A 21,585-nucleotide genomic window follows, 5' to 3' on the forward strand; every position below is an offset into this window, starting at 1 on the left:
GAGAGTGAGACTGAGAGAGGGAGACAGAAAGAGAGAGAGACAGAGAGAGACAGAGACAGAGAGAGACAGAGCGAGACAGACAGACAAACAGACAGACAGACAGACAGAGGAAGATACACATAGTAATTAAGGATTACGTGCTGCACGCACCGAGTTGTGGTGGTCAAAGTGACATGCACTGAACAGGTACATGTTAAATCTGGGTGGGGAGGCTACCTATGTACCTATTGTTTACAGATAATAAGCTCTACTACACTTTTTTGTAGTGTCTGTGGGATGTAGGTCTATTTTGATAGCTAGTTCGTTATAGATATAAAACCCGCTTTTATACTTTCTGTTTTGCCTTTGATGTATTTGTAAAACAAAAAACAAAAAACATGATGGTTGTACAACTGCGCTAGTAACGATGCACATGTACTTGTCCATGTCACTGAAATTTAAAAAAATAAAACTCTGGATTTTTTGTTAACTTTATTCTGTCTTAGAATTTTTTGTTTTTTTGTTTCAGTCTGTAAAAGCACATTCGTCTTTCACGTGGACATACACCCAGACAGGATGACATACACCCAGACAGGATGACATACACCCAGACAGGATGACATACACCCAGACAGGATGACATACACCCAGACAGGATGATGACATGCACCCAGACAGGATGACATACACCCAGACAGGATGACATACACCCAGACAAGATGACATACATCCAGACAGGATGACATACATCCAGACAGGATGACATACACCCAGACAGGATGACATACATCCAGACAGGATGACATACACCCAGGCAGGATGACATGCACCCAGACAGGATTACATACACCCAGAGAGGATGACATACACCCAGGCAGGATGACATACATCCAGAGAGGATGACATACACCCAGACAGGATGATGAAATACACCCAGACAGGATGACATACACCCAGACAGGATGACATGCACCCAGACAGGATGACATACACCCAGACAGGATGACATACACCCAGACAAGATGATGACATACACCCAGACAGGATGACATACACCCAGACAGGATGACATACACCCAGCCAGGATGACATACATCCAGACAGGATGACATATACACCCAAGCAGGATGACATGCACCCAGACAGGATGACATACACCCAGACAGGATGACATACACCCAGACAGGATGACATACACCCAGACAGGATGACATACACCCAGACAGGATGACATACACCCAGACAGGATGACATACACCCAGGCAGGATGACATACACCCAGGCAGGATGACATACACCCAGACAGGATGACATACACCCAGACAGGATGACATACACCCAGACAGGATGACATACACCCAGACAGGATGACATACACCCAGACAGGATGACATACACCCAGACAGGATGACATACACCCAGACAGGATGACATACACCCAGACAGGATGACATACACCCAGACAGGATGACATACACCCAGACAGGATGACATACACCCAGACAGGATGACATACACCCAGGCAGGATGACATACATCCAGACAGGATGACATATACACCCAAGCAGGATGACATGCACCCAGACAGGATGACATACACCCAGACAGGATGACATACACCCAGGCAGGATGACATACACCCAGGCAGGATGACATACACCCAGACAGGATGACATATACCCAGACAGTATGACATACACCCAGGCAGGATGACATACACCCAGACAGGATGACATGCACCCAGACAGGATGACATACACCCAGGCAGGATGACATACACCCAGACAGGATGACATACACCCAGACAGGATGACATACACCCAGACAGGATGACCGCGTTCTGTGCAGAGTGGGAACGTTTTGCACAATTAATTGCGCATCTTGGCATAGCTGTCAAACATACATGTCATCAAAGCCCGTCCCTAATTGAGACCGAAGTCGAAGAAGAGTGCTTTTTGATTTAAGATGGACGTAGAAATCAGACTCGATACCGAAGTGAAGGATGTGTTTGTCGGCTTTGGTTGACCCAAAGTGTAACAACTATAACTACCTACCTGAGCAGTGCATAAACAAATATCATAACATGTCCAATGTCCAAAACAGAGGAAGCTGCAGACAAACTTCACTTTAAATGCTGAAAAACACAAACAAACAAACAACCAAACAAACAAGCATTTAAACAAACAAACAAACAAGAAAGCAAACAAACAAACAAACAAGAAAGCAACACACAAAAAGCAAACAAAAAACAAACTAACAAAACAAAATGCAAGAAATGTGCAGTTTTGATATCATGAAAATCTGAACAGGAAAGCAACCGAAGTCCATAATATTGATGAACCTGTGGTTCGCCCAAGCCCTTTTCTGATAAAGTCAAGGTCACAAATATTTAAAAAGAAAAGCTTTTATTCAGTTTATTCAAGAGGATGAGGAGGATTAAAAGCAAAGCATTAGAAGGAAAAAGTCAGGCGTAATTTTTCCTTAGGCCAAAAAAAAAAATAGGTGTGGTTACGGTAACATAGCCCCAAAAAATAGGGTAGGAAGGTAGGCAATCACTTTTTTTTTAAAAACTTTTTTTCTAATGTGTACAAATTAAACCTACTTGACAGGGAAATAAGTGTGCGACTCCGGCGCTTTCGCTTTCATTGCGTTTTCTGCACTCGTTTTCTTGGTTTTGTTGTTGTTGACAAATGTAATAAAAAGTTATAGGGTCGGCCCCTAAAAATAGGGTAGGTCGGGTTACTGTAACCACACCTATTTTTTTTATAGGCCTTATCACAGTTAAAAGAAACAGCAATTGTAACCTTCGAAACTATCACAAGTACGCCAACCTAATGGTCTTTGTAGTTGCCTAAATGCGAACAATAAAGTTAGTGACAATGAAAACGACAAAAACTACACCCAGTGAAATCTTGACTCCTCGATATCAAGAAGACACGTGTCGAGGACAAAAGGAAAGGTTATTTGACAATCCTACCCCTTTCTGCGTGTCCAAATGACAGTGCAGCTGTTAATTTGAGCTTATCATCGTCCGATATTAATTATTTTTACTCTTTTGACTTTATGCAAGAAGAAGATGAGGAAAAAAGAGAATAGACAGAGAATGAATTTGGATCCAGGTGTAGTGAATTAATACGCCCCTTGATATCTTTGCCCTCACTAATCTCAAAACAGATGGCCAGTTGATATTGATCAGTGATTGCCTAACACCGATTACCCACCTTTGATAACCTACCTTTTTGTCTTCTTTTTTATGTTGCGTATCGGAATGATAATGCAGTTGTTCGAGATAAGCATTGCCCGATAGTAAAGTCTGTTTAGCCATGCCCGATTCATAGTACAGTGGTAGGCGTGAGAGAGAACTAGACAAGACAAAGGTTACATAAGCACAGCTGAGAACGAAAACATTCAGTAGATCAATCGTCTTTCCATTGACAGTTTCAGTACTACAGTGTTGAACAAGGACAGTTGTAAAATCTAAAAGGCAACAGATTGTGACTGGCAATCAGCTGTGGAAACATAAACCGATATAGGAAAGGCAAGGAAATACAAACACCGTTTTGTGACAAGGTTTACGACAACACCGTCACACATACACGCATTCGTTCTTGAAAGGAAAAGTCTCAAGCGAAAGTCGACTCAGAAAGCAAAGAACAATGATGAAAATGACTCCTATGAAACTATGAATAGAATATGATTTAACAAACGATGAGGCAAATGAATACCATCGTATTTAAATGATACGCGCTGTGCATGCAACAAGTATTTTTTCGGTCAAATAGTGGAAGTACATGAACTTACGCTACAGTAGATACAGCAGACAGTTACAACAGCAACTGCAACATCATTAACATCGAAAGGACAAGGGAATCCGAAGATGAAGCCGTATTACCACCTATATTCAGTAGTTTTCTTGCTGTTATGTTTCCTTTATAAGGCAGCGGGCGCTCCATCCGCGTGGGACAATGGTAAGTCCAATTATTTCATAGATTTTAATTTTACATTGTTTAAAGATTAAATGAAAGAAGGTGTTCTATTGGATACTGTAATATTCACTTTATTGTTTTTGCTTGTTTGATATTGTCTGTTGTATTACACTCATCAAGTTTTTAATTTTGTTTATTTGTTCTTGAATTTCGTCTTCCTAAAGAACAAAATAACAAGGAATCGCACGAAATAAAGATTGATCTATCGATGTTTTCTTTATCTATCATTTACTTAATAATCTACTTGTTATATTTTGTTTTTATTTTATTCATTTATTGGTTTATTTATTTACTTATTTACTCCCTTAGTTATTTTTCTTGCTATTTCTTTAGATAGCCCCTTCGATAAAGCATTGTTTTTCATTCTATTTGTAAATAAATTATATAATTTTGTCTCTAGATTTATTATTTATATTATTTTCTTTTAACTAGTTTTTATTTACTGTTTTATTTACTTATCTATATGTGGTTGCTTAATGCTAGTTTGTATTTGTGACCCTCCACCACAAAATGAGTCGCATGTCACCTCGCGCGGTTCTGCACTAGGCTTAATATAAGTCCGGGGAGTGTCTGGTAACAGTGCGAGGGTCACCTTAGTCACAGGCTTATAACTCAAACAGTTTTCGCTCTTTTCTAAAACGGTTTTCACCACTGGATAGAGCATAAAACACTCTTTCGGAAAGTGAAAAAATATGAAAATCATGCAAAGGTGACATGCGACTCGTTCCGTGGTGGAGGGTCACATTTATTCACAACACTCACGTTTCTCCGCTTCTTACACAGGCAAACGCCAATTGCATGCGCCTTCAAACGACGCTTCGCAGACTATTCTTCTGCGGAGGTTGCGAGAGAAAGACACAGATGTCTCTCCAGCAACACTCTCGTTGGGAGATACAGACTTGAGAACAAGGCACCACCGTCATAGTGTCTTCCCTCCGCACGGCTTTCTATCCTCGTACCACAATCCTCGGCTGATGAGCATACCTCAGAGTGTGCTGTTTGCAAAATCCAGTGTCGAATCAAGTCATTTTGGGCGTCGTAGGGAGCATGTCAGTGGAGATGTTGTTGTTGGTGGAATCACCATAGTACCCACATCCCGCCACAAGTTTGCTGTGGAAAACACCAATGACAAATCTAGCGTAAGATCAAGCGATTTAGATTTTGGCCATCGTAAGAAACGTGTCGGCTCAGATCGCATTGTTGGTGTAAGCGTCATAGTGCCTTCAAGTCGCTACAAGCGTGCTGTCGACAACGCCAGTCTTAGTGTGTCAGTCTCAGCAAAGAGAGGTCGGCTTCTTCCCGAACACCTGCTGTTCAAAGCGGGCACTGGTGACTTGGACCTGCATCTCGATGGCAAAGAAAAAGAAAAAGTCAGCACGGATTTCTCCCTTATTGGAAGTCCTAGGACTCCCTTCAGCCGATACAAGCGATCCATAAATCCCATCAAGACAGTTGCGGATGTTGCAAAACGCCGGCGATACGTCGAGCGTCGAATTGTTCAAGCTATTAGGCTCTCCCAAAGGCGGGTCCACTTGCAGGAGGAACGTGTACAGAAAACCTTGGCAGCGAAGCAACGAAAAGAGCAACGCCGCAAGCACTATCTTCTGTTTGATCAACAACATCAGCGGCATCATCAACAGCAACAACAACAATCATCATCACCATCATATTCACCACCACCACCAACGTTATCGCAATCATCAGTATCAGTATCAGGAACACCACCAAATCAAGATACCACTACCAGACAGCAAGCATACTTATCCGACGTTACCAAGGAGACGGATAACATAGCAGCCTCGCAGCCAACAGAAAGCCAAGGACACGATTGGCGGAAAATGAGTGAAGCGGAGAGAGAAGATATGGTGCACAGAATGACCGACGAACAGTTGCTTCAGCTTCTGAACCAGGTGGACAAATCTCGACACCTACCGGACACGGACAGTCGATACAAGCAATCCTTTGATAAGATCAAGACCGTTGCGAATGTTACAAACCACCGGCTGTATGTGGAGCAGCGAGTTCTCCAAGACATGGGGCTTTTCTTACGGCGTATTCGCGTGCAGGAGTTAAAAAAGGAACGTCTACAGAAAATGCTGGCAGCGAAGCACCAACACGACCAACGTCGCAACCTGTATCTACTTCTTCGCCAACAGCAGCAGAAACAACAACAACAACAACAACAACAACAACAACAACAACAACAACCATCATCACCACCACCACCACCACCATCAGCAAATCAAGACACCCCTATCGGACAACATGCAGAGATATACGACGTTGCCAAGGAGACGGATAACATGGCAGCCCCGAAGCCAACAGAAAGCTACGGGCGAGATTTGCGGATAGAAGCCATGGTGCACAACATGACAAACGAGCAGTTGCTTCAGCTTCTGCACCAGTTGGAAAAAGCTCGCAACCAACCGGAGACAGTCAAAGTGACTATTGGCATCGCTGATACGTGTTGTATGGTTGGATAGACACGTTTTGAATCAATGTGGCCAAACGGAACAGCCATTTTCACTCCCTGTTGAGAGGGGGTTAGTTCGTCTAGCATGCAAAGCTCGATTCACATGGAATACGCACCTTGAGTGTCAAATAACAAGAAATGTTAAATTATTGAACGGTTAATTCGTGACAAAGCGAAATATTCACAAGAACTCCGACCTATCGGTCTTGTGGACAAACATGAGCCACAACAGACAAAAATCAATGATAACTGATGCTGTTACTTATCGTAGAATACTGTAAAGGTCGATTGTTTATTGCTTCGGCGATCTTGGAAACAACGCACATTCTAAGATAAGTCACAGCATTTAATTTCTTGAAATTATTCTTGATTTTCAACTTTAGCAATCTATGTCTATTTCGGATATACACGTAAAAACCGTAGGAGTTTCAAGCCATGAACAAAGAAGAAGAAAGGATATGCTGAGAGCAACACTTGGAATCGTAAGCAATGTTGTATCATATAAACACATAACACACACACAGCTGTACGCATGCGCAGAAAATACAGCATCTTTCTGACACTGCATGATTGTGGCATGGATATCAACAGGCCAGTATTCATTATTACACCCCCGGTATAGGGGTGTGTATAGGTTTCGCTCGATGTGTTTGTTTGTGTGTTTGTGTTCGCATATAGATCTCAAGAATGAACGGACCGATCGTCACCAAACTTGGTGAACAGGTTCTATACATTCCTGAGACGGTCCTTACAAAAATTGGGACCAGTCAAACACACGGTTAGGGAGTTATTGGTGGATTAAGATTCTACAAGGACTTATAGAGGGACATATTAATGGTCAAAGGGAAATAACCTTCTCAGTTGGTGGCAGTGAGAATGGTAAGGACGGGGGTGTTTTTCCTACCTCGGAGGAATTTCTTGTTTCTGACTAACAATAGAGCTTGCCGAGTGGTTCTCTCCCAGAATCGTGTGGTTTGTGGCCTGGGAGACACATTGACAACCGCATTTTGCACGTTGTGGATTAAGCACCACCACTGTAATTTCACATGTTTGAGATGCTAACATTTTATTTGGTTTGAGTTGAAGTAACACAACAACACACTCACACGAAGACATCGAAAAGGTTGTATAAATCTTTGATATAAACTGTGACTTCTTATGCATGCTTTAGGCCTGTCATTAATTTGGCGAAGTCAGCTACGCGAAGCCTGAAATTCAGTAAAAAGACTTACCGAAGTCTTCGCGAAGTCGACTTCGGGCTCAATTAGGGACCGCGGCTTTACGGCTAAGTGAACTAAGGCCAAAAAGAAAAATATGTCTGTTTCCGGTAACCCGACCGACCCTAATTTTAAGCGCCGACCCAAAAGGGTTTTTTTGCTTTTCGCACTCACGGAAAAAAAAAAAAAAAAAAAAATGAAGTCAAGTATTCTTTATATAGTTTCAATATATCTGGGTCAAAAACATGTGCTAAATAATTGTAAGTAAACTAAGGAAGCGTTTAAAAAAATAAAAATACGTAAAAAGACGTTTACAAAACGTAAGAAAAAGGTAAAAAAAATAAAACAATAAAATTAAAAAAACTGACCGACCGACCCTATTTTTTTTGTGTCGATGTTACCGGAAACAGATATATTTTTCTTTTTAGCCTAAACAAGAGCTACTTATGGCAACTGCTACTCGATAGAATGTGTTTCACAATAACCCTTTCCCTTCTGTTATAAAACAAAAAGACAGAAGCCTTGTTCCCAAATGACCACTGTGTTATTGTTGGAATACCTGTGGACCGGCACGGTTGGCCTAGTGGTAAGGCGTCCGCCCCGTGATCGGGAGGTCGTGGGTTCGAACCCCGGCCGGGTCATACCTAAGACTTTAAAATTGGCAATGTAGTGGCTGCTCCGCCTAGCGTCTGGCATTATGGGTTAGTGTTAGGACTGGTTGGCACGGTGTCAGAATAATGTGACTGTATGAGACATGAAGCCTGTGCTGCGACTTCTGGCTTGTGTGTGGCGCACGTTAAATGTCAAAGCAGCACCGCCCTGATATGGCCCTTCGTGGTCGGCTGGGCGTTAAGCAAACAAACAAACAAACAAACAAATACCTGTGTAGCCTATCTGACTTTGCCTTTGTGTATTTTGATTGTTATACGCATGACGAATTCGTTGTGCACACATATAGACCTACAGATGGATTTCCCCCACACCTGAGCTGTGCACTGGTGTGAGATCCCATACCGATTTAATTTCGGTTTTCTTGTGTCCCACCGAAATTTGTACCGGTATACCCACATTTTAGCAGGAGAACCTGGCTATTGAGTCAGTTTTCCATCAGTGAACGAAGCCACAGTTATCCTTTATTTTTTTCATGAGAGGAAAGAAATAAGGCGGTCAACATGTTCTGGTTTTATCGATTCTATCCAATTAAATTTTGTCAAAACGTCCCAAGCAGTGGAGAAAACACACTCTGATGGCACAATCCTTGCCATAATTGTATTCGGGTGTTTTCGACGATCGCCACAGAAACGCACGAGGAATGAATTCCGGTGCGAACAGGTATGGAGGACGTAAACCGGTACTTTGTCTTCAAGCCGGATTGATCGGTGTTTCTGTAATCCACTGCAAGCTTTAGTTTTGCTCTACCAGTGATGTGTATGTTCTTTTGTATATTGACTGACATTTTTGATGCCACCAAAAGAAGAAGATAAGAGTTATTCAGAGGCTCTATAAGCTCAAGTATGTTAGGCCCCCCAAAAAATAGGTCTGTTTACGGTAACCCGACCGACCCTATTTTTTTCGCGCGACCCTAGACTTTTTTTTGGCATTTGGGAAAAGAAAAAAAAATTTTTTTTAAATCTTGTGTTTTTTTGCAAAATAACGTAAAAATATGTTTTTTTGGAAAAAAAAAATCCCGACCTACCGACCCTATTTTTTTGGCCTATGTTACCGTAAACAGACCTATTTTTTTTTTGGCCTTATGTTTCACCTTCACCGTTTATTGTGTGTCTACTGTCTGCTGTGTACTGTATTCAGGGGTGGATCACATAATTTTTAAGGGGGGTTTCCAAATTTCTTTTAGGGAAAATTGGACGATGCGATAAGGGGGTACGGGGGCATGCCCCCCCCCCCTGAAAATGTTGATAAAAACAAGGAACATGGAGCAATCTGGTGCAATCTGAGCATCAGTTCTTCTCTATTGTCAAATTTATTTATGTCTTCTTTTTTCTCTTTTTTATTTATTTATTCTATTTTTAGGTTACGGGGGGGTGGGGGTGGGTGGTGGGGGTTCCGGAAACCTCGGAAACCCCCCATGGATCCGCCCCTGGTATTATTCCCGTGATTTTTCTTTGAATGGATGAACTAAACTCTGCCAATAACTTATTGCACCCATTTGTGTACCCCTACTAAAACGCTCATTCCCGTGTCAGTTCATTCAAACTGTCTATGCCATTAAAGGTCCTCCACTTGACTCTCTGGCACACGTGTCGGATCAAAGATTTGTTTACGGGGATCCTCCATCACAAGAAAAACACAAGATAGGAAAACGAAGCAACCTCACGTTTTTGTCAAGTCAATTTAGGGGGGTACCCTTATTTGGGCGGCGGTCACGTGGCCCCTGTTAAAGAAATCTTTGATCCGACAAATGTACCCGATAGCCAAGTGGAGGGCCTTTAATGGCATAGAAAGTTTGAATAAACTGACACTGGAATAAATGTTTCAGTTGGGTGCAAAAACGGTGCAATAAAGTGTTGGGCAGAGTTTAGAGAAATGTCTTTCTTTATTTGGTGTTTAATGTCGTAGATAAATGTCTTGATGTCTTTCCGTTATTTATTTGTATGAACTTGAGTCATATTTCCGTCTTGTTTTTGTCGTTGTTTTTGTTTTTGTTTTTGTTGCTGCTTATATTGTTGTTGTTTGCTGTTGTTGATGATATTATTATTGCTTGTCTGAACAGCTGAGGTAACTAATTTAGAAAGATATTTAAAGAAAACTTTTGATGTTGATACGCTTCGCTTGCTTTATGAATTTTCCTTTAAAGGCATCTCCCTTGTGAATGTGAGTCACAAAACAATCGTCAATGCTTTTTATTGGGATAGGAGCAACCTTTCGCTGGACCGGCACGGTTGGCCTAGTGGTAAGGCGTCCGCCCCGTGATCGGGAGGTCGTGGGTTCGAACCCCGGCCGGGTCATACCTAAGACTTTAAAATTGGCAATCTAGTGGCTGCTCCGCCTGGCGTCTGGCATTATGGGATTTGTGCTAGGACTGATTGGTCCGGTGTCAGAATAATGTGACTGGGTGAGACATGAAGCCTGTACGTGCTGCGACTTCTGTCTTGTGTGTGGCGCACGTTAAATGTCAAAGCAGCACCGCCCTGATATGGCCCTTCGTGGTCGTCTGGGCGTTAAGCAAACAAACAAACAAACCTTCCGCTTCGACACACATCACAATTTACATTTTCTGTGCAGGGTGGGAAATATTGTTTGCTGATCAAATAATCAAAGGGAAGTAAGCGCTTTTTTGTTTGTTTGCTTGCTTAACGCACGGTCCACCACGAAGGGTGATATCAGGGCGGTGCTGCTTTGACATTTAACGTGCGCCAAAGTAAGCGCTCTAAATGCATACGCCATGTGTAATGGAGTAAGCGAGAGTTATACGGAACCAATCTCCTGGCACCTGAGAGAATAACAAGCATTGAAATGAACAAGCGACTTTCATCCTCATTTTTATTGTTTGCTGAATTTCGTAACTGACACCTGTCATGTAAAAACAATCTGCCAAATGAACTCAACATTTCTAACTCTTGCATACACTATGTTGATTTTTGATTTGAGTGCAAAGGAAAGGATGCTCTTACGTTCTTACAAGTACAGCCGAACTTGCCCTTGCGACCACCTCTCGAAAGCGACCACCTTCCCACAACGACCACTCCCAAGGATCCAAGACGATTTTCCCTTCTACATTATTCACCTTTCCGTCCTTCCTGGGCGGGGATGTAGCTCAGTCGGTAGCGCGCTGGATTTGTATCCAGTTGGCCGCTGTCAGCGTGAGTTCGTCCCCACGTTCGGCGAGAGATTTATTTCTCAGAGTCAACTTTGTGTGCAGACTCTCCTCGGTGTCCGAACACCCTCCGTGTGTACACGCAAGCACAAGACCAAGTGCGCACGAAAAAGATCCTGTAATCCATGTCAGAGTTCGGTGGATTATAGAAACACGAAAATACCCAGCATGCTTCCTCCGAAAACGGCGTATGGCTGCCTAAATGGCGGGGTAAAAAAACGGTCATACACGTAAAATTCCACTCGTGCAAAAAACACGAGTGTACGTGGGAGTTTCAGCCCACGAACGCAGAAGAAGAAGAAGAAGATTCACCTTTCCTTAGCGACACTGTTGTCTATAACGACACTTTTGGTCGGTCCCTTGGGGGGTCGTTGTTGACAGGTTGGACTGTAAAAGCCTGGACATGTTTGTTTACACAGGAAGGATGGTATATTTAAGATACGATACTGCGGTTACATTCTGTGTGTGTTGTTAGCCTGTTGCTTGGCCGTCTTTGATTTTCTAAAAAAATAAACATGAAAGCCACTCTTTATAACGAATGGTTGTGTGTGTGTGTGTGTGTGTGTGTGTGTGTGTGTGTGTGTGTGTGTGTGTGTGTGTGTCTGTGTGCGTGCATGTGTGTGTGTGTGTGTGTGTGTGTGTGTGTGTGTGTGTGTGTGTGTGTGTGTGTGTAAAGTAAATGTAAGGTAATGTTCCTCGTCGTTAGTTTCACGATGTTGAAACGGAAATAAGTGCCAATCTGCCCCGGTACTAGACGATCAGTAGGCTAGTAACTTAAATTGCAAGAACATTGATTTTTTTAAAACTTTTTTGCCCCAGGAGCCGTGAAAGATGTGTTAATTTTTCACCGAAAGAGAAAGGGTTGTATGCACGCAGAAAGATCTAAAAGAACAAAAAGTAAAACATAAAACAAACAAAAACTGCAAGAACAACAGAGAAATAAAACCACCACCCAAAGCACAACACACACACACACACACACACACACACACACACACACACACACACACACACACACACACACACACACACACACACACACACACACACACACACACACACACACACACAGAAAGTGGGTGAATGTTAAACATGATACACCAACAACAACAAAATTACAAATAAATATAAAATAAAATACGAACAATTAAAACTGCAGCTGCTGCTGTTATCCCCTCAATGGAATGCGTGAAAGGCTGTTGCAAGCACGTGCCTGAACTTTGACACAGAAAACACGGACCCAAAACACAAACACAAATTTGCATAAAATTACACAAAGATGGCGGACGCATGTGCATGTTCGAATATGTGCATGTATCGTTGAATCATCAACTTTTTTGAACGAGAATTAAACACTTTTTGTGTGAAATAACATACCTTTCGACGAAATGTTGTGTCTCAGATGATCCGGACAGACGATAGTTTCTTGACAGATGTCTTAGTGACGTAGACCGGCACGGTTGGCCTAGTGGTAAGGCGTCCGCCCCGTGATCGGGAGGTCGTGGGTTCGAACCCCGGCCGGGTCATACCTAAGACTTTAAAATTGGCAATCTAGTGGCTGCTCCGCCTTGCGTCTGGCATTATGGGGTTAGTGCTAGGACTGGTTGGTCCGGTGTCAGAATAATGTGACTGGGTGAGACATGAAGCCTGTGCTGCGACTTCTGTCTTGTGTGTGGCGCACGTTATATGTCAAAGCAGCACCGCCCTGATATGGCCCTTCGTGGTCGGCTGGGCGTTAAACAAACAAACAAACAAGTGACGTGATGATTGAGATCTGCCATGCTGTGTTGTTATTTTTGATTCGGCATACTTTCTCGCCACAGGTATGTTCTAAAATTCGTTTATTTTTTGACAGAATGTGATTTTTATTTGAGTGCGTGTTTGTCAGCGTGGGATTATTCATTTGTGTCAGTTTTTCTGTGCAGGATGTGAAATATGCAACTGAAGATTCGGAAAGGATGTGTACAGAACTGATTGGATGTGATTATACACACGTACACGGAGACATAGGCTACACACCACTCACCCACCAAGACATACACATACACAGATAAACACACACACACACACACACATACACACACACACTAACACACTAACACACACACCGTTTATATGCCGTTTACACACATATAGGCACGCTCGAACGCGCACACACAATCTCTCAGGCAGAAATTTAAAATGACATACACAAACACACACACACAAACAAACACATACACACACACATACTCACACACACTGTCAAACAGACACACACGACCCAGACATACAGACACACACACACACACACAGAGGCATAAAGACAGCCAGACAGCCAGACAGACAGTGCGAAAATAGACAAATCGGCACACACACAAATGGTGTGTGTGTGTGTGTGTGTGTGTGTGTGTGGGGTGGGTGGGGGTGGGGGGGGGGGGGTGGGGGTTGGGGGGGGGGGGGGAGAGACAGAAAAAAACCTTCACGCCTCGCTTTACACAGACACAATCACGTCAATTTGGTATCACTGGTAGTGTTCCGCCAGAGGAGCTTGTGTCAAAGCGCCGGTGTGACGTTTTCATCTTTCGCCGTGTTGATATTTCGCTTCTCGGCCTCGTTGATCTAGTATAAACTCTACACTGCGGTACCGGTGTGACGTTTTCATCTTTCGCCGTGGTGATATTTCGCTTCTCGGCCTCGTTGATCTAGTATAAACTCTACACTGAACAAAAAAACACCCTTCGATAGTACTGATGAGCGACCTTGTGTACCTTACATTCATGGGGCCAAATTTGTCCAACCAATTTTTTTTTTATTTAACTTAGAAATTTGATTCATCCTATAATGTTTCCCTTCTTACTCAAGGGACGTAACCACTCGGTACACGTTTTCGAAGAATTCGATTTTGGGGGTGAAATCTATTAAATTTCACCACCAATTTTCTTCACATGCAAGAAACTGACATGCTTTTCGTCCATTACTAATTTCACTTCTTAATTTTACCAGGAAACAACATCATTCAGTCTTGAGTATATATCGAGGGGGAAATATGTACACAGGCGAAAGATGAAATCGTGACGCCGGTCGATTTACGCCTTTATCCTTCCTGTAGGCTACTATTACTACTAGTATTCACTACACTACTAATAGTAGGCCTATTTGTACAGGAAGCATAAAGGAGCAGATCGACCGGCCCTTTCATACAAGCTCCTGTGTGTTCCGCATAATGATATGTGAGCCAGGAAAAAAACACCAGCAACAACTTCAACCTGGCACCTCCTCGCTTTATCCAGAACAACCACGTGACATGAAATCACCGCTAGATTTAGAACATCACCGGTCATAGTCCTATAAGCCACCATGTCAGAAACGCCGCTCTAAATCTACGTTGCATTAAACGGAGGCGGCGATTGGCTGTCCGTGTCGCGCATGTCAAAAGGTACCGGAAATTGAAGAGATGACATCACAAGAGCGTTTGTCTCCTGAGCGGATATTGGGGATTGGGAGCAGAGAGTGGCTAATGCTGACGATTTTGCATTCCCTGTTTGTGTCTGGTGAAAGAATTTTACCGGACCTGTCAAAAACACAAAGCCCCGCGTATGAATTTTGACGTGGCAATCTAAATATGAAATCAGTTTCCAGGCGAATAATTTTGGGCGGTGTTTCTTTTAATTTAAAAAAAAAATCCGTTTCGATTTTTCTGTCTGCGGTATTTCTCCTCGAGGCCTCGTCTCTCTGTTCTGCTTGATATAGCAGATTCTTGCACATGAAAACCGTTTTGGTGGACATGCTCAAAATGGGGACTCTAATTTTGGATGGGCCATTCTGGGTTAATCGGTTTGCTGTTCTGCGTCAACGAATTTTTGTGTAGAACTTGAAAGACAGATCGATGTCAAATTTTTGAACAAGAGCATTTCAGGACATCAATGTTAGGGTTACGGGTGAACATGGGTATAGACTCTTACGACATACATACATGCCAACATATAGAGTATATATATATCAGATGAGCACACGTAGGTACTAGCTGACACAAACACACAAGCAGTTGTATAAAGGTTTTGTCATTTTGTTTTAATGATTTGTGTACTCTTTGTGTCTAACTATTTTTATTTGCTTAGTGTGTGCAAGCATTCCAGTCTGTCTGCTTGCACATTTGTCTGGGTGTCTGGGGGCGGGGACGTAGCTCAGTTGGTAGCGCGCTGGCTTTGTAGCCAGTTGGTCGCTATCAGCGTGGGTTCGATCCCCACGTTCGGCGAGAGATTTATTTCTCGGAGTTAACTTTGTGCAGACTCTCTTCGGTGTCCGAACACCCCCGTGTGCACACATGCGCACGAAAAAGATCCCACGTTCACAGCGAAAGTCTCAGGGCTTGGAAAACACGAAGACACGCATGCATCATCTCTCGTCTCCGATTATCATGATCGTATTTCGATACTTTGAAGAGACAACCCCAATGCTGGTGTGTCGAAGAAGACAGCCACAGCGGGCTTGTTCGAATCAAAGTATCACACCATATCTTCAACGTATTACCAATACCTGTCCCAATATAGACCAGTTGGTCTAAGAGGACGTTAAACCCTAATAATCAATCAGATTTGTCTGTCTTGCTCTCTCCCTGACAGTGTCAGTCTCTAGCTCTTCTATTGCTCTTACCTGCCCTGTCTGTCTCATAGTATGTGCCTGTTTGTCTGTCTGTCTGTCCGTCTGTCTTCCGCCCCCTCTGTCTGTCTGTCTGCCTGTCTGTCCGTCTGTCTGTCTGTCTGTCTGTCTGTCTCTCTCTCTTTCTCTCTCTCTCTTTCTATCTCTCTTTCTCTCCCTGAAAGACTGAAAACAAGAAAACAGAACTTCAAGTCTTTACTTTTTCTTGATATCTTCAAAAGACCAAAGGACATGGACATTTTATTGTCCTAGCTGGCACCGTTGAGACATATTGCCCAGTAACAGTCTTAAGCACGAGGCAAATAGCGTCTCTTACTCTAATGTTAAATGTGCAGAAAAGTAAGTCATTACAGGTAAATCATGCCTGTCTGTGTGTCTGATTGCCTGGTCACCTGTCTGTCTGTGTGTTAGGCCTAAAAAAAAAAGGTGTGGTGACGGTAACCCGACCTACCCTATTTTTAGGGGCCGACCCTATAACTTTTTATTAATACATTTGTCAAAAAAAACACACAAAAAACGAGTGCAGAAAACGCAATGAAAGCTAAAGCGCCCGAGTCGCACACTTATTTCCCTGTCAAGTAGGTTTAATTTGTACACATTAGAAAAAAAAGTTTAAAAAAAAATGATTGCCTACCTTCCTACCCTATTTTTCTTTGGCTATGTTACCGTAACCACACCTATTTTTTTTGGGCCTTAGCCAATATCCCCCACGCTCCCCCGAACCCTATCCTCTGTCTTTGAAAAATTAATAAGTATAAGTCAAGACACGAACAAAATGTTAGTTAATGGAACGTTAAAGTATAGACAGATGAGTTTTTAATTTAAAGTTTTATGCACTAACCGTTCTTGTTTTGTTGTGCTTTTTGGTATTGAAACGTATTAAGCATCACGTTTGGATCACAGACAAAAAAGAGTACTTTTTCAATGTCTGTGGTTTTGGATTTCTGAGTATTATAACATCAGAACTTCATGTCTTTCCTTTGCCTTGATATTCTCGAAAGTCTTAAGTACATGAACATTTTAGTGCCCCAGCTGGTACTGTGGAAGCAAATCACCATAGTCTTTAAACTGTGCACAATCGTGTCCCTTCGTCCGTCGTAACTTTCCATAAAAAAATAAGTTCATACATTCAAATCAAAATCCTCGAGACTGTTCCTTGGACCTAGTACTCTTACCAATCGTGTTCGTGAAATCATCAAACGTGGCATAGCATCAGAGGCATACAATCTCTATATCTCTGTCAGTATGGAACAGATAAAGAGCATAATCGTTTGAAAGATATTTTTATTTTGAAAAAAAGGCAAGACGTGTGCGTCAAAAGTGTACGTTTGCTGTCGCAAAACATTCTCTATCGGGACCCTCCAGTTGATTTCAGCTGCCGCCCATTTCTTTTGCAACACAGAATGCTATTAAAAAACAACGGCAAACAAAACAAACACTACCTGCAGTCTACTCTGCAACCCAAATTTCTTACTAGATATTACCCTGCCCTATTGTGGACGAGCCTGTCATGACACAAGACTGTTTTATAAATTCTGAAAAAAAGTGAGACTCAAAGGTGCGACGCAGGCGATCAGTGACGTCCCCTTGCAGAGCGGAAACGGAAGCTCACTTCCCGAAGCGAAGACTGGGCATGCGCATTTCGGATTCCGCCTGCCTGTCTCGCAGACCGGACAGCAGGGCAGCCAGGTTGTTGACTAGTGACCGCTGTCCGTGTCTCTTGCCGGCTGAAACAAGCAGAGAGTTTGGTTAGTATGGTGAATTATTCAGGTATGCAGGAATGACAGGGTGACATTCATCAAAAGTTGTGTGTGGTCCAACTTTCCTGTAACTAACGTGTTAGGGGGGAGTCAAACTGTCCTGCAGTTTACGTGTCCAGTGGGAGTCAAAACTATAAGCAGTGGGAGTCAACACTATAGACAGGGGGAGTCAAACATTTCTGCAATTTACGTGTCTAGTGGGAGTCAACACTATAATTATGCAGTGGGAGTCAACACTTTAGGCAGTGGGAGTCAACACTATAAACAAGGGGAGTCAAACATTTCAGCAATTTACGTATCTAGTGGGAGTCAACACTATATGCAGTGGGAGTCAACACTTTAGGCAGTGGGAGTCAACACTGTAGACAAGGGGAGTTAAACATTTTTGCAACGTGTCTAGTGGGAGTCAACACCATATGCAGTGGGAGTCAACACTTTAGGCAGCGGGAGTCGACACTATAGACAGGGGGAGTCAAACTTGCCTGCAATTTATGTCTGGCGGAAGTCAACACTATAGGCAGGGGGAGTCAAACTTTTCTGCAACTTACGTGTCTGGCGAGAATCACTGCTGTAGGGGTGGTGATGGGGGTTGGGGGTGGGAGAGATATGGATGGATGGGAGACAAACTTGTGTGGAAATTACATCTGGTGTGAGTCACCGTTGTGCGGGGGGTGGGGGTGGGGGAGGGGGAGGGGTCAACATTTTCTGCAACTTACGTATATTGCGGGAGTCAGCACTGTAGCGCAGGGAGAGTCAACATGTTTTCGTGTGAGGGGAAAGAGGGGAGGATGATAATCAAGCTTTTCTACAACGTACGTGTCTGGCGGGAGTCACCGCTGTAAGCAGCGGGAGCGAGGCGGGAGCCGGGCTCTGGGAGTTGACGGAAGCGAAGGTGTTTGAGGAGCAGCTTGCTGATGTCTGCAACACAGGGCAATCATTTGTCAGTATGTCTGGCTGGCTGGCTGGCTGGCAGGCTGGCTATTTGGCGGGCTGGCTTTCTGCCTGGTTGGCTATCCGTAATGTCTGGCTGTTTCTTGGTCAGTCCGTTAGTCGGTTGTTCATTTACCGTTTAGACAAACAGACAGACAGAAAATCTCTTTATTTGTCTTTCATTCATGCCTGTCCGCTCGTCCCTCTGTCTGTCTGTGATGTACGGAACGCGGATCGTATCAACTGATGCATCAAATTGACGCATCCAAAACCAAGATTTGATGCATCATTTTCACAATTTGATGCATCATTTTTACAAAAGGATGCATCATTTTTCAAAAAGGATGCATCGTTTTCCAAAACTGATGCAACCGATTCGAAAATGATGCATCCTTTTAGAAAATGATGCATCATTTTGATGCATCATTTTGATGCATCACTTTCAGTTTTGTATGCATGCGAAAGATCATTCATTTCCGGTCTTTCCGTAAGAAATGCCTGAACACGGAAAAACTTGAAATGACATTTTGACGAAAATAAACAGATTGGTTAGATAAAACAAAAATAAACGTACAACATACCATTAAATAGGGAACAAGTCAAAGTCACGGCATTATGCATTTTAAGGCATTTTTTGTTTTGTTTGTGGTTTGTTTTCTGTGCACACGAAGTTTTGACGCCCTTGACCTTCGACTCAAACTTTCGTTTTCCGACGTTCGTTTCGCTTCGTATTCCGGTTCAAATTTTGCTTTTTGCTCTGCACTTTCTGGGAAAACCCGAAAATTCTTATGCATCCAAACGATGCATCAAATTGTGAAAATGATGCATCAAATTCTTGGTTTTGGATGCACCAATTTGATGCATCAGTTGATACGATCCGCGTTCCGTAGTGGTGGAGTGCGTTCGCGTCACACACACACACACACACACACACACACACACACACACACACACACACACACACACACACACACACACACACACACACACACACACACACATTCGTCAGGTACCTATATCCTCTCTCTACTCCTCTCCTCAGTTGGCTCGAATGCGCTTTTGAACACGTTTTCCACATCATAGTATAATTACCATTCACACTCAAAAAGCTTTTCTTTTTGGCTTTGAAGTGTGAACTGTAAATGCATGGCAGCATGAATCGAATAAAGGTAAAGTAGATAGTAATAGTTAAGTATAATTATAGCCGTAGGTAAGTAAGATGGTAAGTACAACTTCAGCATGCTTTAAGTTAACCGTGTATATATACACACAAACTACTTTTCTTTCTTAGACTTCGATTGGTTCGTAATTGTTTTAAGTTATCGTCCCTCCTTTTCGACTTCGAAGAGTGAATAAGAAAAGCATGGTTCTGTTTAAGGTAAGGCTTAGAACTGTACCCACGGAATACGCGCTATATAAGCTTCATATTGATTGATTGTTTGAAGGCAGCAATTTAATTTATAGCTGTAGGTAAGTAAGTAAGCAAGAAAAGTAAGTAAGTAAGTAAGTAAGTATAAGTAAGTAAGTAAGTAAGTAAGTAAGTAAGTAAGTAAGTAAGTAAGTAAGTAAGTAAGTAAGTAAGTAAGTAAGTAAGTAAGTAAGTAAGTAAGTAAGTAAGTAAGTAGAAAGGCATTATGCTCAAGATAACTGTAACTGCGACGACATTTCTATCACGTATAAGATATTGATGGCAACTCGCCGCGGTTGTGTACCTTCTGCTTTTCTACCAGTTTTACAGAATGTCTAACAGAATCTTTTGTTTTATGGCTATAAGCTATGCAGAACATCTTATAATCAGCAGTTAAATCTGAGTAATCAGTAAGATGTTTTTAAATTAGTAATACAGAAGATCTTAAAGATTCAACGGTCAAATCTGAGTAACTAGTAAGATGTTTTGGTATTAGTTATACGGGAAATCTTACAGTCAAATCTAAGTGATCAATAAGATCTTTTAGTATTAGTTATACAGAGCATCTTATACTCACCAGTTTATAAACGTTTACTTTTAACATCCTATTCCCAATGCTTTTGGAGACAACGGGTGCCAAACCCAAATATATTAAATCACACTATCTAGAAGAAGAATTTACTCCTCTTAACAAACTTTTATCATCACCACTCCGACCCACCCCGTCATCCTTCCCTCCTTTCTCACTTTTACCAGCTTTTAGCGTATCACCAACTCATGTCCCTAAAAGGAAAATTTCCCGTGAGGACGTTAAGGACCCCCATTTCTTCTATTTCTACTCACCAGTCATATCTGAGGAATCAGAAAGACGTTTTGGTATTAGTTATACACGATATATTTCAGCTCCACCAGTCAAATCCGAGTAAAGATGTGGCATTAGTTATACAGAGTATCTTTCAGAGTCACAAGTCAAATCTGAGTAATCAGTTAGATGTTTTGCTATTAGTTATGCAGAACAAAATACTCACCAGTCAAATCTGATCTGTTTTGCAATTAGTCATTCAGGATATCGGACTGATTTACCAGTCAAATCTGATCTGTTTTGCAATTAGTTATACAGGATATCAGACAGTCTCAAGTCAAATCTGATCTGTTTTGCAATTAGTTATACAGGATATCGGATAGACTCAGCCGTCAAATCTGATCTGTTTTCCAATTAGTTATACAGGATATCAGACAGTCTCATCAGTCAAATCTGATCTGTTTTGCTTTTAGTTTTACAGAATATCGGACAGTCTCACCAGTCAAATCTGATCTGTTTTGCAATTAGTTATACAGGATATCAGACAGTCTCAC

The 21,585-nt window shown here is 42.3% G+C and overlaps 1 protein-coding gene and 1 long non-coding RNA gene across 2 annotated transcripts in view; one reads left to right on the forward strand and one right to left on the reverse strand.

Moving 5' to 3' along the window:
• LOC138948550 (uncharacterized) overlaps positions 1-21,585 on the forward strand; it is a 338,312-nt gene that overhangs the window by 137,815 nt on the left and 178,912 nt on the right. The window lies entirely within an intron of this gene.
• The window catches only part of LOC138948520 (uncharacterized), a 39,521-nt gene continuing 34,248 nt past the window's right edge, over positions 16,313-21,585 (reverse strand). Inside the window, exons 3-4 of the mRNA XM_070320072.1 lie at positions 18,708-18,809; positions 16,313-17,858 (exon numbers count right to left, since the gene is read on the reverse strand). Coding sequence (XP_070176173.1) covers positions 17,740-17,858; positions 18,708-18,809 — 221 coding nt within the window. The 3' untranslated portion in view covers positions 16,313-17,739. The remainder of the gene's footprint in view (positions 17,859-18,707; positions 18,810-21,585) is intronic.

The sequence above is a fragment of the Littorina saxatilis genome, linkage group LG15, assembly GCF_037325665.1.
Source record: "Littorina saxatilis isolate snail1 linkage group LG15, US_GU_Lsax_2.0, whole genome shotgun sequence".
Lineage (NCBI taxonomy): Eukaryota > Metazoa > Mollusca > Gastropoda > Littorinimorpha > Littorinidae > Littorina > Littorina saxatilis.